The sequence below is a fragment of the Anarhichas minor genome, unplaced genomic scaffold, assembly GCF_050575085.1.
Source record: "Anarhichas minor isolate MPS153535 unplaced genomic scaffold, ASM5057508v1 ptg000004l, whole genome shotgun sequence".
NCBI classification, from domain to species: domain Eukaryota; kingdom Metazoa; phylum Chordata; class Actinopteri; order Perciformes; family Anarhichadidae; genus Anarhichas; species Anarhichas minor.
In genome coordinates this window covers 2590167-2608037 of record NW_027466450.1, presented here as the reverse complement: position 1 = coordinate 2608037, position 17871 = coordinate 2590167, and the positions used below count along the sequence as shown (strand labels likewise).

General features: G+C 47.9%; 2 protein-coding genes across 5 annotated transcripts; one reads left to right on the top strand and one right to left on the bottom strand.

Moving 5' to 3' along the window:
- The first annotated feature begins 53 nt into the window (after positions 1-53).
- Positions 54-1600, top strand: coa5 (cytochrome C oxidase assembly factor 5). The gene is made up of 3 exons (XM_076106109.1): positions 54-293; positions 882-965; positions 1220-1600. The coding sequence occupies exons 1-3, from the start codon at positions 192-194 to the stop codon at positions 1259-1261; spliced, it is 228 nt and encodes a 75-aa protein (XP_075962224.1). The 5' UTR covers positions 54-191; the 3' UTR covers positions 1262-1600.
- LOC142965209 (inosine-uridine preferring nucleoside hydrolase) lies at positions 1546-6051 on the bottom strand. 4 transcript variants are annotated; one of them, XM_076106022.1, is made up of 7 exons: positions 5678-6051; positions 5040-5184; positions 4113-4314; positions 2938-3117; positions 2733-2844; positions 2173-2309; positions 1546-2031 (listed from the first exon to the last, which is right to left on the bottom strand). In XM_076106022.1, the coding sequence occupies exons 2-7, from the start codon at positions 5102-5104 to the stop codon at positions 1684-1686; spliced, it is 1044 nt and encodes a 347-aa protein (XP_075962137.1). In that variant the 5' UTR covers positions 5105-5184; positions 5678-6051; the 3' UTR covers positions 1546-1683. The 4 variants fall into 4 exon arrangements, with proteins under 4 accessions (XP_075962137.1, XP_075962130.1, XP_075962150.1 ...); XM_076106015.1 differs by having other exon boundaries at positions 5040-6051; XM_076106035.1 differs by lacking the exon at positions 5040-5184 and having other exon boundaries at positions 5678-6050.
- Between the last annotated feature and the right edge of the window lie 11820 nt (positions 6052-17871).

Below are 17871 nucleotides of genomic sequence, written 5' to 3'. Positions count from 1 at the left end.
ATAAAAAAAAACTACAAACCTTCCCAGCATGCACTTCTCTGTGCCGATGTTCTTCCGTTTTCCCATCATGCAGTTTGAGAAACATGGCGGCTGAGAGCTTTCATAACATTGGTGCCACCGTTAACTAGCGCATTCTTGCTCTTGTGAATTTATGAATAAGTGAACATTGGTGTTAAAGTGGATTCTGCACAATGCCGAAATATTACGAGGACAAAGAGGAAGACACCAGAGCCTGCTCCGGCATCAGAGAGGACTTCAAGGCCTGTCTCCTTCAGCACGACTGCGTGGTAAAGGTAAGTGAACGTCCTCTGGTCGTAACATAAGTAAGATGTAATAAGTACATGTTTGAAACGGCCCGTTGTTGGACCATATTAATGTTAACGTTAGTCTACAACCGCCTGGAGTTGAACAGTCACCTTTAAGCCACCTAAATTGAACCGTAACCCCAACTAGTCACCTCTGTAACAACCAACCACAAGCAGTTTGTAACAAACCGGAACTGAACCTAACGCCGAACTCTACTGTAAAAACGGACCTTTTAATATCGAGTTGATGTGAGACGCGGTTCAATTTGGTGTCAACTTTACTCCTTATTATAGAATACGTATTGCTTCGTTTGCTAGCTAACAAGCTAACGCAATGCCGGTAACCATAACTACTTAAGATGATTAAGTTACAGTAAGCTAAGCTACTGCTCTGTCAAAGCATCTCACACCATCAGAAAGCATCGGATGCATTACAAGCTTAGATTTACGTGTTATTCAGTGTTAAACCTTGTTCAAACAGAAGTCAATGTGACTTGTACATCAGGTTCTAATATATTTGTGGGAGAGAATGCACATTGTGCTTAGTGTATTATAACTGGTTTCTTAATTTGTCAGGAGGGGAAGCTGCCCAGTGAGTGTTTGAAGGAAGGCCACTGCAAAGCCCTGCAGACATCCTTCTTTGAGTGCAAAAGGTCAATGGTGAGTCAGCGGTAATTACATTGCACTTCTGAAAACATTTGTGCAACAAGGAACCGGTGGGAGGTGGAGGAGTAAAGAGTGCAGGGAATGTTTATCTTCCTCTTGCCATTTGTGTCTGTAAGCTGTTTTCCCATGGTGACCAGAAGCATATTGAAAACGAATGCCTGATGTTTACATTAAATTCTGTCTTACACAAAGATAACTCGACTTGTTTTTAAGCTGCGCGCTGACCAATGTCTGTCCTCTTCTGACAGCTGGACAATAGGTCGAGATTCAGAGGAAGGAAAGGCTATTGAGGAACCGCCTGATGCAGCCGTGTGGTTGAGTGAATGCTGGAAGAGCAAGTGTTAACACGTCTAATGATTCAAATCGTCCATCAGCGCTGCTCACGGGTCAGTGCAGTTTCTCATCTGCATCTGAAGCGCATGTTTCAAGGAAGTGGGGAACAAAGGACTACCAAATGTTAAAAGAACAATGTACGCAAAAGGATTACCAACTCTGCAGCAACATGTAGTGCTGACAAACCCTGGAGCTGTTTTCTTTGTGTGTGTGTGTGCTATGAGAAACTTAATGCAATGAATAAAATGTAAAGAGAGTTTATTACACTTTAAATAAAGTGCTGTCATCAAATCGCATCTGACTGAAACACATGATTTCTAGTGTAAAATACTGTTTCTATGATGACGTCACACAATTGAGGTAAACCATAACATTAACATCATTTTAAAGCGGCCATCATCATCTGCTTGAACTTCTCCATGTCCACCTTCTTCATGATGCAAGCCTTGTGAGCCTTCTTCAGAAAGCCCACAGTGTCCATGATCATCATGCCTCTGGTGTGCGTGCCCGTCAGCTCTACGCTGACCGGATAATGGTCGCTTTCTGTGATGAACGAGTCGTCCACGGCGGCGGCCATGGCGTACGAGTCGCAGGAGACGAAACCTGTGCCGGCGACAAACTCCTTCCGCAGGCGCTCGCTCTGTGACGCCTCGATGCTGTGCTTGAACACCCGCGCCATGAAGTGAGCCTTTTCGGTGTCCTGCGCCAACCAGGCGTCGCAAAACTCCTGTCGACACCAGAAAAAATGTGAACACAGAGCAGGATTGTGTCTCTGATTATTACGTTGATGCATTAACTTATTAAAAAGGGTTATGTGCTGTAGTTAGTCTGAGGAATTAATATGCTACAATGTGTAAAACAGCCTTGCCCAGGATAGCTTGCTGTAGCAGGTGAACTCCCAGCAGGCCAAGTAGGTGGGACACTGGTAGTCGTTCAGTACGATGTACGCAGCTTCTGGATCAGCAGTGAAATTGAACTCGCCGCACACCGTGGTGTTTCCTCGAGCTGAAGGAGAAAAGAAAGACGCTGATTACACACTGAACGCCACTGTTACAGGATGTGGACAGAATAATGAGAACACTTGAACAGACAAGGATTTAAATTCTGAAGTTGTTTGATTCAAATTACAAACACTGGGGTGACACTTAGGGCTGCAGCTAATAATCGTATCTCGATTAATTGTCTCATGTTTTTGTCAGAATAGCAGAAACTTATGGAAAATATTGACTTGTTTTACCTGACCAACAGTCCAAAACCCCAAAATATTCAGTTTATAAAGCAGAAAATCCTCACCCTTATTAGAGGTGCAACGGTGAAAGAAATGGAAAATGGAAAACGTCCATTTCCTCAAAGTACATTATTTTGTCTAACCCTCTAATACTGCATCACCTTCACCACCTTTTGGTTCAAGTTCATGATTTCACTGACATTCGGTGTTGCCTCCCATGATGTAGAGCCCTCGGAGTTTGCTCGGTAGAGACGGATCCATCCTCACAGCCAGAGCCAGGTTGGTGAGAGGGGCCGTGGCAACCAGAGACACCTGGGGAATAAACCTAGACTTACAGACCTGAAAGGGGCAAACACACACTCACTCTCTAAACACACACACAAACCTGTCTAACACCTCTCTCACCTCCCCTGGGTTCTCATTGACAATCCTGATCATGGCCGACACAGCGCCCTCCTTCTGAACCAGGTCCAGACCGGGAGCGTTGGGGTCAGGAACGTCTCCCAGCCCGTCCTGTCCGTGGAAGTGTCCCGCATCAATGCTTTTCCCGAGGATCGGCTTAGCTGCACCTTTAAACACTGGAATCTGAGAAAAAGAAGAGCACAGCAGATGAAACAAACATGTATACTGCTGTTATTACTACACAGCTTCCAAACTGTTTTCTGTCCATTTATGCAGTGATTTTCCTTGTTATGCTAATTCACACTACAAGATATGATAATACAAATTATGAGACATCATTTAGCAAATTATACAGCCACATTAGATGTTAAATGATTTTACTTTACTTCTGACTGAATTATTCAAAAACAGATATTTGGATGATTATTATTAATCAACAAAACTCTTCTGTACATTGTCCTTACAAAGATGTAGTATATCTAGTATGCTATGCTAGTTTTTCAAATACACTGTTTAACAAATCTGGACTATATGACGTTTTGCTTTTCTGAAGTACTTTTCGGGAACATTTAACACCTTAAATAGATACAGCAGTTGACAGTAGACAGATGGGGAACAACATGAAAAAAGTGTTCTATCTATATTTGTAGGCACTGGTATGATGGGATTGATGACGTCCGGTCGATTAATGGCAAGTCTAATCAACAGACTTTTCCATTGAGTGAGACAAAGCGCTTTATGTGTAAAACTGTAAATTATAAGCAGTGGTTATATTTAATATAATCACAAAAATAACATTGTGTCGAATGTTTGGTTTTATTTCCTTTTTCAGAGCACCTAACCAAAACCAGAGCACACTTCCCATTTTCTCCAACATTTCTTTTGGAATGCAGTAGTCTAATATAGATATCTGCTCATGCTACTTTTCTACTCAAGCTATCTGAGCTCAAACCGTTGTGCCCTTTCGTCCAGTTCCTGCCCCAATGTCATGCGGCTTGACAAACAACAAGTCATTGTTGGGCAGTTTTATAATGCCAATGATTATCTCGGCCTTGCTGCACTCACAAACACATTGATGATGGTCAATAAAAAAAAAAGACAATACTCACCAGTAAATCATGTCAGGATCACAAAATATCTACACTGTATGGAAAACAACAGTAACCTCCTGCACCCACCTCAAGTTTACTGCAGACTTGCAGCACTCGCAGTGTGTTCTTACACACATTCTCCACCGTGGTGTTTCCATGCACACAGGTGATGCCCAGGAGCTCCACGTTGGGGGCGGCCAGCGCCAACAAGATGGCCTGAGCATCGTCCACCCCACAGTCTACATCCACCAGCAGCTTCTTGCTCATCGTGGACCCTGAGGAGCAAAGACTACAGTCCAATAAGAACAAAACACTGCTGAGAGCGACTGTTACTCAGACACTTTAGTTTGTGTCGTGCTCCTCCAGGAAGCTGGACACAACGTTTACCCTAGATCAAGTTAGAGAGAGCTGTGGTGAGCTCTGCTGTTTGTTTAATTCACACCTACTTGTAGCTGAGTGCAAACAACCTTTGAGCACCAGGGAGTAAATCAGTATCTGAATGGAGAGCGGGCTGAGTGGGAGTCATGCAACAGGAAGCAAAAGTTAATAATAAACTAAGCTTCTTGTTAATCAATGTCTATTAACAGATGGGGAATAAACACACCACTTGTTGCAAGTGTCCCATGCAAAACACATTCAAATTGTATTAATATTAGTATATTTACAGTGAAAGGTGAAGATCCTTAACTTTAGTAAAATTAGTAATACGAAAAATACTCCATAAATTGTCACAGTCCTGATTTTGAAACTTTTGTACAGACGTATTATTGGCAAAATGTGTGTGTTTTTAAATATAGTGACAAGATTCATTTCTGTAATTTCTTCATTCACGAGCCTTCAAATGTCTTCCACGAGTTCATTAATCTGTTTGGTCGACAGAGGCACACAACAAGCTAACATGACAGCTGTTAGAGAGAAACATGAAGACGTTGCAAGTATCGGTGTCTGTGTAAAGTGTCTCAAGCGTCTCTTCGGCTTTTAGGTCACATGTGTAAAAGAGCAGTCTCGTCTCACCTCCACGCAGAGCCGCTGAAAACGTGGGATGTTGTTGCAGCGCATCGGACTAAAGTTACCGCCATGCAGACAGACGGAGCCCTGAGAGGAGGATGAGCGAGCTCTCACTCTGCCGTAATTTCTGGGCACCAAATTAAAAAAAAATCTGCACCGAGAAGCAGAGGAGCACCTGTTCACATTGTGGTGTTATGGTGGAAACTCACGTGTTAACACAAAGCTAGAGAGGAGTACAAATACGTGTCCGGTGACACCGTCCCGCCACTGCTTTCTACACGGGTTCTAAACTGTAGTGGTTTAGATCAATACGCGCATGCGTGGGTGAATGTACACATGTCCAGTTCGGGTCATTGGGACATTGTTTGAATACTGGAGTGATTCGCCTTTAAACGATACGATCTATGGCAATGACGTCACTTCCGGGAATAGCTTTAGCGGGAAATACTTTATTTTGTTTTTATTATCATGATTTATTTGTAAATAATCCATTTAATGATGGCTAAATTGCAAGTGTCTGCTTCAGTTTCAGGGTCCCGGTATTGTGCATATTCCTAATTTTGTTGTTGTTGCAGTTATCCAAGTATTTTTGCATGAGACTACTGTAGATTTTAAAAATCTGTGACCCCGGGGCAGTTGCCTACCTTGCTCGTTCGGTGATGAAGCCGCTTCACTGCTGTCCTGCAGCTGAAATACCACCTTATAACCACATTATGGCGCCACAGCTATTATTCATTTTTAATGCTGTAACTATGTACATCTTCGTATTAACCCGTTCGCTACGAGTCGTTTGAATAATGCTAGAGCATTTAGAAATGCAAAAGCCTAAATTCAGGAAAATATAATGATCTCAGCTGGTCTGGCTGTGGGATCCAGTCATTCCTTTTAATGACAAGCCGCAACCCAAAGAGATTATCATAGGATTTTACTTTCAGAAACTGAACGTTGAACGTACTGCTCTGCAATGTCTTTCCTCGTCTCAGCCCCCTGTGTCATGGTGCATCTCACTCAGTCAGAATGCATTTTGATTGGTTGAGCTGCATCACGTGATGTGATTCACTACCCATCAGCCTCTGCTGGCTGTTAAATTTCGTTTCACGATAGTCACGTGCTCGCCCACTGACCAATCACAGCACACTGCACCTCGCGGGAAAGCTACACACGGACACTGAGCGGCATGTAATGCTGACGTCATTATAGGCCGGCGCGCAGGCTCTGATAGTCAAAGACTACGCCCAACATCTCAAACTAAAGATCTGATTGGTGGAACACTATGACAATCAACAATATCGTCCCCATTTACTTTAATCTGCACTGGCTGCAGGTGAGAGTGTGCAGGCCTCTGTCTCTGTTCTAACCTAGAGACACAGAGGTGAAATCTGATTGGATAAAAGCTCTACTTAAAACAAGCTGCACTGGAAGCAGAGCAACTGAGGAAGACAGGAGCTGTGCAATGAGAAAATGAGATAATGGGAAAAATATTTTTATAAATTATACTACATGTAGTGTTTTTAAGAAAAAATATTAAATTATAAAATAGATATAGCTTTGTGATTCTGTTTAGGCCAGCAGAGAAGGCCTTGCAGGCCCTGACGGCCCGCCACTGGAACATATATATATGATTGTGATAAAGTCATATTTCTGCCACTTTCCCACAGTTGAACATGAATAAACTGGGCACAAACACTGAATTATTTGTAATGATTCATTATGTCATCAATTTATTTATGTAAATAAAGGTTTCCTAAACTATTTGGGTGAATGTTTCAGGCTATGGTGTTGAGACGTGTGATGTCTGACTGTAACAAGAGTTGATTTACCCTGAACTTTGACTTTAAGGCTGGCTCTGTTGTCATGACAGTAACGCCACTAAGCTATCCCATGTCAAATCCTTCAAGTGTATTTACTGTTTGCAATTTTAACTATTCTACTAAAATAAAATTAATAAATAAAAATAATTTTGCAGGATTATCCTCTGGGCTGTATATAGAGTGCTTCAACATCATGACTTTCCACCGCATAAAAGTCACGATTAAACATATTCACATTTGTAGTGCCAACCCATACTTAAATAGCTTTTTTATTACAGCAGTCTGCAACATTGTGCACATATTTCTGCTCACAACACGGGTCTGTGTTACAATACTTATTAACAATAGTAAAAACATACAAAACATACAATACTTTTACTTTACTTTCTTCAAATTGCTTTACTTTTAACAAATTACAGAGGTTTTCTGTGTCTGCTGCTCGTTGGCATTATGGTAACATGGATTTCAGGCAAGCTTATCAGCTCCTTCCCATCTAAAAACTCTATTTCAGACTCTTTTCTCATCTATTATCAAGTAGTACTAATCATTATTATTGCAGCTTCCTTGTTAAATGACATTTGATTGATTCAGTGTAGGCAACACAGAGACACTGCACACATGAAAAGCAAAATTACGTTGTGCAATAACTTTATGAGAGAAAGATTATAACTGCTGGTTCTATGACCTCAGTATTTGTCATCAAATGCATGTGTCAAAGCAAGAGTTTCATGCTATATAGTAATTTAAAACGGTCAATACATTGTAGTTAATAAACAGGTTCTGGGTTTCATTAAACAACTTTTAATGAACAATGAATTGCTCCTGAACAAACTCGCCTTTTCATTTTCAGATCCTGCAAGAAAAAGCACTAATATCACACTGTGAAAAAACTCTGTTACAAGTAAAAGTCCTTCATTGGATATGATACTTAAGTAAAACAAGTATAATCAGGAAAGTTTTCGGGAAACTCTTAAGACAGATTTCACTAAAAATATGGAAACAGCATGTTTTTTTTAACAGTATGAAGCAATGAAAGGTGATGCGAAGAAAAGAATGCAAAGAATCACAAAATATCTCTTCTTACATTCTAGCTCAAACTACAAGCCAAGAATACTCAGTTTACAATACTCAGTTTAAAATATTCAATTTATTTTTTTGTATAGCCTGAAATCACAAATTTGCCTCAGAGGGCTTTACAATCTGTACACATGTGACATCCTCTGTCCCGGAACCCTCACATCGGAACAGGAAAAACTCCCCCAAAAAACCCTTTAACGGGGAGAAAAGAGGAAGAGACCTGTGGGAGAGCAACAGAGGAGGGATCCCTCTCCCAGGATGGACAGAAGTGCAATAGATGTCATGTATACAGAATGAACAACATAACAGAGTTACAACACATTCAATGCATATGACAGAACCACCGCAGGAGGCAAGACCAGGGTCCAGGTATAACCAGGATCCACGGAAACCTGCGAGGCGAGAAAGCACAGAGACTCTGGTGAAGAAGCAAAGTCGTTAATGTGCACTAATGGTATAGGTAATATAAAATAGTAATGGGAGTAATAATAAAAGTGATATTAGCAGTGGAAGCCAGCAGTGCCATGGCGGGAGGAAGGACCAGGGTCCAGATATAACCACGATCCATGGAAACCTGTGAGGAGAGAAAGCACAAAGACTCCGGGCAAGAAGCAAAGTTAGTAATGAGCATTAATGGGACATCAATTCATAAGGAAGGAGATGAAGAAGAGGAGAGAGGAGCTCAGTGTATCCTAGGAAGTCCCCCGGTAGTCTAAGCCTATACCAGTTTATCTAGGGGCTGGTCCAAGGCAAACCTGAGCCAGCCCTATAAGCACTATCAAAAAGAAAGTTTTAAGCCTACTCTTAAATGTGGTGAGCGTGTCTGCCCCCCGGACTGAAACGGGAAGCTGGTTCCACAGAAGAGGAGCTTGATAACTGAAGGCTCTGGCTTCCATCCTACTTTTTAAGACTCTAGAACCACAAGTAACCCTGAATTAATGGAGCGCAGCTCTCGAGTAGGATAATATGGTACTATAAGCTCTTTAAGATATGATGGTGCCTGACCAGTTCGGGCGTTGTAGGTAAGTAAAAGGATTTTAAATTCTATTCTAGATTTTACAGGGAGCCAGTGCAGAGAAGCTAATACAGGAGTAATATGATCTCTTTTCTTTGTTTTTGTTAGTGCACGAGCTGCAGCATTCTGAATCAGCTGGAGAGATTTAAGAGACTTATTAGAGCAGCCTGTTCAATAATACAATTCCAGTAATGCAAACCTAATAATCATATTTGCTTGGATTCAATGTGGCAGTGTGTGTGTGTTGCATGTAATATATGTTAGGCGTAAAAAGAGGAATTTGTCACAGAATATGTAGGCAAATTATGACTAAACTACTGCACAAAAACCACAATTAAATCAAATTTACCTACGCACAGCAGGCTAAGGTGACTCAAACAACACAATAAGATATGCACGCAAGAAGCCAACTCTACCATCCCCCTTCGGTACAGCACAAAGCCCCACAAGAAATTAAACAGAAAATGGCCCAGTCAATTGATTTGTTTAAAAAAAACATGCTAAATCTAATAAGCATGGGAAAAAACAGTGGCTGGCTCCTCGAGTGTCTTTGTTTAAAACTAAAATCAGACAATGCATTATTATACCTAAAGGAACCTTAAAACAAAGATTTGATAGAACCTGCAATTTAAACGTAATTATCTACCTTTCAAGGATGGCCACAGTCCCCTCTAGCAGAAAACACATTTTTAAATTTCACGCTTAAAATCATGCTTTTAAAAAAATTTTAAAAAGGAAAGAAAGAGAGCCTACCAAATCAGTCACCAAACAAAAGCTGGCCTTGAGGCTGATCAGCTGCTCTCTCAGGTTTATCTGAGTTCAGGAGGAAAGGGCCAGTTGAACGTCCGACCCCCTATTATTGCCCCGTGTTGCGTGGGTCCTAATGGTAGGCTCCCTGCTTCCTGCAGTATTTGAACTGGGGAAAAAAAGACGTGTTCGATGTGCGGATCCGCCTGGTGTCCGCAGCGAGTCCGCTATTTGACGGTGCGCGATCCGTGGGCGGCCCGTATCCTGTGCGCATGGCAAAGCTGAGTGAGACAGTACGGCGGTTCTGCCGACCTGAGGGCGGATCCTACAACGTAGTCGACTGCTATATGGGTTAGTCTCCGGAAATGGACCGCTGTAGACGGCAGCTGTCTCAACAGCCGTCCACAGCGGTCCATTTCTGTGTTTCCTGCAGAGACTGAGACCGCTGCTGTCTACAGCTTGAGACGCTGTAGACGGCAGCGGTGTATGTCTCTGTAGGACACACGGAAATGGACCACTGTAGACGGCAGCTGTCACGGTCTATGCAGGAAACACGGAAATGGACCGCTGTAAACGGCAGCGGTCTCGGTCTCCTTGAACCGAAAGCTGTAGACGGCAGCTGTCTCGGTCTCTGCAGGAAAAATGGAAATGGACAGCTGTAGACGGCAGCTGTCACGGTCTCTGCAGGAAACACGGAAATGGACCGCTATAGACGGCAGCGGTCTCGGTCTCCTTGAACCAAAAGCTGTAGACGGCAGCTGTCTCGGTCTCTGCAGGAAAAATGGAAATGGACCGCTGTAGACGGCAGCGGTCGCGGTCTCTGCAGGAAACCTTGAACCGAGAGCTGTAGACTGCAGCGGTGTAGGTCTCTGCAGGAAACACAGAAATGGACAGCTGTAGATGGCAGCTGTCACGGTCTCTGCAGGAAACACGGAAATGGACCGCTATAGACGGCAGCGGTCTCGGTCTCCTTGAACCAAAAGCTGTAGACGGCAGCTGTCTCGGTCTCTGCAGGAAAAATGGAAATGGACCGCTGTAGACGGCAGCGGTCGCGGTCTCTGCAGGAAACCTTGAACCGAGAGCTGTAGACTGCAGCGGTGTAGGTCTCTGCAGGAAAAACGGAAATGGACAGCTGTATACGGCAGCTGTCACGGTCTCTGCAGGAAACACGGAAATGGACCGCTATAGACGGCAGCTGTCTCGGTCTCTGCAGGAAATATGGAAATGGGCCGCTGTAGACGGCAGCGGTCGCGGTCTCTGCAGGAAACCTTGAACCGAGAGCTGTAGACTGCAGCGGTGTAGGTTTCTGCAGGAAAATCGGAAATGGACTGTTGTAGACGGCAGCTGTCTCGGTCTCTGCAGTAAAAATGGAAATGGACCGCTGTCGACGGCAGCGGTCGCGGTCTCTGCAGGAAACCTTGAACCGAGAGCTGTAGACTGCAGCGGTGTAGGTTTCTGCAGGAAAATCGGAAATGGACCGCTGTAGACGGCAGCTGTCTCGGTCTCTACAGGAAACATGGAAATGGACCGCTGTAGACGGCAGCGGTCGCGGTCTCTGCAGGAAACCTTGAACCGAGAGCTGTAGACTGCAGCGGTGTAGGTCTCTGCAGGAAAATCGGAAATGGACCGCTGTAGACGGCAGCTGTCTCGGTCTCTGCAGGAAAAATGGAAATGGACCGCTGTAGACGGCAGCGGTCGCGGTCTCTGCAGGAAACCTTGAACCGAGAGCTGTAGACTGCAGCGGTGTAGGTCTCTGCAGGAAAATCAGAAATGGACCGCTGTAGACGGCAGCTGTCTCGGTCTCTGCAGGAAAAATGGAAATGGACCGCTGTAGACGGCAGCGGTCGCGGTCTCTGCAGGAAACCTTGAACCGAGAGCTGTAGACTGCAGCGGTGTAGGTCTCTGCAGGAACGTCGGAAATGGACCGCTGTAGACGGCAGCGGTCGCGGTCTCTGCAGGAAACCTTGAACCGAGAGCTGTAGACTGCAGCGGTGTAGGTCTCTGCAGGAAACACGGAAATGGACAGCTGTATAAAGCAGCTGTCACGGTCTCTGCAGTAAACACGGAAATGGACCGCTATAAACGGCAGCGGTCTCGGTCTCCTTTAACCAAAAGCTGTAGACGGCAGCTGTCTCGGTCTCTGCAGGAAAAATGGAAATGGACCGCTGTAAACGGCAGCGGTCGCGGTCTCTGCAGGAACCTTGAACCGAGAGCTGTAGACTGCAGCGGTGTAGGTCTCTGCAGGAAAATCGGAAATGGACCGCTGTAGACGGCAGCTGTCTCGGTCTCTGCAGGAAAAATGGAAATGGACCGCTGTAGACGGCAGCGGTCGCGGTCTCTGCAGGAAACCTTGAACCGAGAGCTGTAGACTGCAGCGGTGTAGGTCTCTGCAGGAAAATCGGAAATGGACCGCTGTAGACGGCAGCTGTCTCGGTCTCTGCAGGAAAAATGGAAATGGACCGCTGTAGACGGCAGCGGTCGCGGTCTCTGCAGGAAACCTTGAACCGAGAGCTGTAGACTGCAGCGGTGTAGGTTTCTGCAGGAAAATCGGAAATGGACCGCTGTAGACGGCAGCTGTCTCGGTCTCTGCAGTAAAAATGGAAATGGACCGCTGTAGACGGCAGCGGTCGCGGTCTCTGCAGGAAACCTTGAACCGAGAGCTGTAGACTGCAGCGGTGTAGGTCTCTGCAGGAAAATCGGAAATGGACAGCTGTATACGGCAGCTGTCACGGTCTCTGCAGGAAACACGGAAATGGACCGCTATAGACGGCAGCGGTCTCGGTCTCCTTGAACCAAAAGCTGTAGACGGCAGCTGTCTCGGTCTCTGCAGGAAAAATGGAAATGGACCGCTGTAGACGGCAGCGGTCGCGGTCTCTGCAGGAAACCTTGAACCGAGAGCTGTAGACTGCAGCGGTGTAGGTCTCTGCAGGAAAAACGGAAATGGACAGCTGTATACGGCAGCTGTCACGGTCTCTGCAGGAAACACGGAAATGGACCGCTATAGACGGCAGCTGTCTCGGTCTCTGCAGGAAATATGGAAATGGGCCGCTGTAGACGGCAGCGGTCGCGGTCTCTGCAGGAAACCTTGAACCGAGAGCTGTAGACTGCAGCGGTGTAGGTTTCTGCAGGAAAATCGGAAATGGACCGTTGTAGACGGCAGCTGTCTCGGTCTCTGCAGTAAAAATGGAAATGGACCGCTGTCGACGGCAGCGGTCGCGGTCTCTGCAGGAAACCTTGAACCGAGAGCTGTAGACTGCAGCGGTGTAGGTTTCTGCAGGAAAATCGGAAATGGACCGCTGTAGACGGCAGCTGTCTCGGTCTCTACAGGAAACATGGAAATGGACCGCTGTAGACGGCAGCGGTCGCGGTCTCTGCAGGAAACCTTGAACCGAGAGCTGTAGACTGCAGCGGTGTAGGTCTCTGCAGGAAAATCGGAAATGGACCGCTGTAGACGGCAGCTGTCTCGGTCTCTGCAGGAAAAATGGAAATGGACCGCTGTAGACGGCAGCGGTCGCGGTCTCTGCAGGAAACCTTGAACCGAGAGCTGTAGACTGCAGCGGTGTAGGTCTCTGCAGGAAAATCAGAAATGGACCGCTGTAGACGGCAGCTGTCTCGGTCTCTGCAGGAAAAATGGAAATGGACCGCTGTAGACGGCAGCGGTCGCGGTCTCTGCAGGAAACCTTGAACCGAGAGCTGTAGACTGCAGCGGTGTAGGTCTCTGCAGGAAAGTCGGAAATGGACCGCTGTAGACGGCAGCGGTCGCGGTCTCTGCAGGAAACCTTGAACCGAGAGCTGTAGACTGCAGCGGTGTAGGTCTCTGCAGGAAACACGGAAATGGACAGCTGTATAAAGCAGCTGTCACGGTCTCTGCAGTAAACACGGAAATGGACCGCTATAAACGGCAGCGGTCTCGGTCTCCTTTAACCAAAAGCTGTAGACGGCAGCTGTCTCGGTCTCTGCAGGAAAAATGGAAATGGACCGCTGTAAACGGCAGCGGTCGCGGTCTCTGCAGGAACCTTGAACCGAGAGCTGTAGACTGCAGCGGTGTAGGTCTCTGCAGGAAAATCGGAAATGGACCGCTGTAGACGGCAGCTGTCTCGGTCTCTGCAGGAAAAATGGAAATGGACCGCTGTAGACGGCAGCGGTCGCGGTCTCTGCAGGAAACCTTGAACCGAGAGCTGTAGACTGCAGCGGTGTAGGTCTCTGCAGGAAAATCGGAAATGGACCGCTGTAGACGGCAGCTGTCTCGGTCTCTGCAGGAAAAATGGAAATGGACCGCTGTAGACGGCAGCGGTCGCGGTCTCTGCAGGAAACCTTGAACCGAGAGCTGTAGACTGCAGCGGTGTAGGTTTCTGCAGGAAAATCGGAAATGGACCGCTGTAGACGGCAGCTGTCTCGGTCTCTGCAGTAAAAATGGAAATGGACCGCTGTAGACGGCAGCGGTCGCGGTCTCTGCAGGAAACCTTGAACCGAGAGCTGTAGACTGCAGCGGTGTAGGTCTCTGCAGGAAAATCGGAAATGGACCGCTGTAGACGGCAGCTGTCACGGTCTCTGCAGGAAACCTTGAACCGAGAGCTGTAGACTGCAGCGGTGTAGGTCTCTGCAGGAAAATCGGAAATGGACCACTGTAGACGGCAGCTGTCTCGGTCTCTGCAGTAAAAATGGAAATGGACCGCTGTAGACGGCAGCGGTCGCGGTCTCTGCAGGAAACCTTGAACCGAGAGCTGTAGACTGCAGCGGTGTAGGTCTCTGCAGGAAAAACGGAAATGGACAGCTGTATACGGCAGCTGTCACGGTCTCTGCAGGAAACACGGAAATGGACCGCTATAGACGGCAGCGGTCTCGGTCTCCTTGAACCAAAAGCTGTAGACGGCAGCTGTCTCGGTATCTGCAGGAAAAATGGAAATGGACCGCTGTAGACGGCAGCGGTCGCGGTCTCTGCAGGAAACCTTGAACCGAGAGCTGTAGACTGCAGCGGTGTAGGTCTCTGCAGGAAAATCGGAAATGGACCGCTGTAGACGGCAGCGGTCGCGGTCTCTGCAGGAAACCTTGAACCGAGAGCTGTAGACTGCAGCGGTGTAGGTCTCTGCAGGAAAATCGGAAATGGACCGCTGTAGACGGCAGCTGTCTCGGTCTCTGCAGTAAAAATGGAAATGGTCCGCTGTAGACGGCAGCGGTCGCGGTCTCTGCAGGAAACCTTGAACCGAGAGCTGTAGACTGCAGCGGTGTAGGTCTCTGCAGGAAAATCGGAAATGGACCGCTGTAGACGGCAGCGGTCGCGGTCTCTGCAGGAAACCTTGAACCGAGAGCTGTAGACTGCAGCGGTGTAGGTCTCTGCAGGAAAATCGGAAATGGACCGCTGTAGACGGCAGCTGTCTCGGTCTCTGCAGTAAAAATGGAAATGGTCCGCTGTAGACGGCAGCGGTCGCGGTCTCTGCAGGAAACCTTGAACCGAGAGCTGTAGACTGCAGCGGTGTAGGTCTCTGCAGGAAAATCGGAAATGGACCGCTGTAGACGGCAGCTGTCTCGGTCTCTGCAGGAAAAATGGAAATGGACCGCTGTAGACGGCAGCGGTCGCGGTCTCTGCAGGAAACCTTGAACCGAGAGCTGTAGACTGCAGCGGTGTAGGTCTCTGCAGGAAAATCGGAAATGGACCGCTGTAGACGGCAGCGGTCGCGGTCTCTGCAGGAAACCTTGAACCGAGAGCTGTAGACTGCAGCGGTGTAGGTCTCTGCAGGAAAATCGGAAATGGACCGCTGTAGACGGCAGCTGTCTCGGTCTCTGCAGTAAAAATGGAAATGGTCCGCTGTAGACGGCAGCGGTCGCGGTCTCTGCAGGAAACCTTGAACCGAGAGCTGTAGACTGCAGCGGTGTAGGTCTCTGCAGGAAAATCGGAAATGGACCGCTGTAGACGGCAGCTGTCTCGGTCTCTGCAGGAAAAATGGAAATGGACCGCTGTAGACGGCAGCGGTCGCGGTCTCTGCAGGAAACCTTGAACCGAGAGCTGTAGACTGCAGCGGTGTAGGTTTCTGCAGGAAAATCGGAAATGGACCGCTGTAGACGGCAGCTGTCTCGGTCTCTGCAGTAAAAATGGAAATGGACCGCTGTAGACGGCAGCGGTCGCGGTCTCTGCAGGAAACCTTGAACCGAGAGCTGTAGACTGCAGCGGTGTAGGTCTCTGCAGGAAAATCGGAAATGGACCGCTGTAGACGGCAGCTGTCGCGGTCTCTGCAGGAAACCTTGAACCGAGAGCTGTAGACTGCAGCGGTGTAGGTCTCTGCAGGAAAATCGGAAATGGACCACTGTAGACGGCAGCTGTCTCGGTCTCTGCAGTAAAAATGGAAATGGACCGCTGTAGACGGCAGCGGTCGCGGTCTCTGCAGGAAACCTTGAACCGAGAGCTGTAGACTGCAGCGGTGTAGGTCTCTGCAGGAAAAACGGAAATGGACAGCTGTATACGGCAGCTGTCACGGTCTCTGCAGGAAACACGGAAATGGACCGCTATAGACGGCAGCGGTCTCGGTCTCCTTGAACCAAAAGCTGTAGACGGCAGCTGTCTCGGTATCTGCAGGAAAAATGGAAATGGACCGCTGTAGACGGCAGCGGTCGCGGTCTCTGCAGGAAACCTTGAACCGAGAGCTGTAGACTGCAGCGGTGTAGGTCTCTGCAGGAAAATCGGAAATGGACCGCTGTAGACGGCAGCGGTCGCGGTCTCTGCAGGAAACCTTGAACCGAGAGCTGTAGACTGCAGCGGTGTAGGTCTCTGCAGGAAAATCGGAAATGGACCGCTGTAGACGGCAGCTGTCTCGGTCTCTGCAGTAAAAATGGAAATGGTCCGCTGTAGACGGCAGCGGTCGCGGTCTCTGCAGGAAACCTTGAACCGAGAGCTGTAGACTGCAGCGGTGTAGGTCTCTGCAGGAAAATCGGAAATGGACCGCTGTAGACGGCAGCTGTCTCGGTCTCTGCAGGAAAAATGGAAATGGACCGCTGTAGACGGCAGCGGTCGCGGTCTCTGCAGGAAACCTTGAACCGAGAGCTGTAGACTGCAGCGGTGTAGGTCTCTGCAGGAAAATCGGAAATGGACCGCTGTAGACGGCAGCTGTCTCGGTCTCTGCAGGAAAAATGGAAATGGACCGCTGTAGACGGCAGCGGTCGCGGTCTCTGCAGGAAACCTTGAACCGAGAGCTGTATACTGCAGAGGTGTAGGTCTCTGCAGGAAAATCGGAAATGGACCGCTGTAGACGGCAGCTGTCTCGGTCTCTGCAGGAAAAATGGAAATGGACCGCTGTAGACGGCAGCGGTCGCGGTCTCTGCAGGAAACCTTGAACCGAGAGCTGTAGACTGCAGCGGTGTAGGTCTCTGCATGAAAATCGGAAATGGACCGCTGTAGACGGCAGCTGTCTCGGTCTCTGCAGGAAAAATGGAAATGGACCGCTGTAGACGGCAGCGGTCGCGGTCTCTGCAGGAAACACGGAAATGGGCCGCTATAGACGGCAGCGGTCTCGGTCTCCTTGAACCAAAAGCTGTAGACGGCAGCTGTCTCGGTCTCTGCAGGAAAAATGGAAATGGACCGCTGTAGACGGCAGCGGTCGCGGTCTCTGCAGGAAACCTTGAACCGAGAGCTGTAGACTGCAGCGGTGTAGGTCTCTGCAGGAAAATCGGAAATGGACCGCTGTAGACGGCAGCTGTCTCGGTCTCTGCAGTAAAAATGGAAATGGACCGCTGTAGACGGCAGCGGTCGCGGTCTCTGCAGGAAACCTTGAACCGAGAGCTGTAGACTGCAGCGGTGTAGGTCTCTGCAGGAAAATCGGAAATGGACCGCTGTAGACGGCAGCTGTCTCGGTCTCTGCAGTAAAAATGGAAATGGACCGCTGTAGACGGCAGCGGTCGCGGTCTCTGCAGGAAACCTTGAACCGAGAGCTGTAGACTGCAGCGGTGTAGGTCTCTGCAGGAAAATCGGAAATGGACCGCTGTAGACGGCAGCTGTCTCGGTCTCTGCAGGAAAAATGGAAATGGACCGCTGTAGACGGCAGCGGTCGCGGTCTCTGCAGGAAACCTTGAACCGAGAGCTGTAGACTGCAGCGGTGTAGGTCTCTGCAGGAAAATCGGAAATGGACCGCTGTAGACAGCAGCGGTCGCGGTCTCTGCAGGAAACCTTGAACCGAGAGCTGTAGACTGCAGCGGTGTA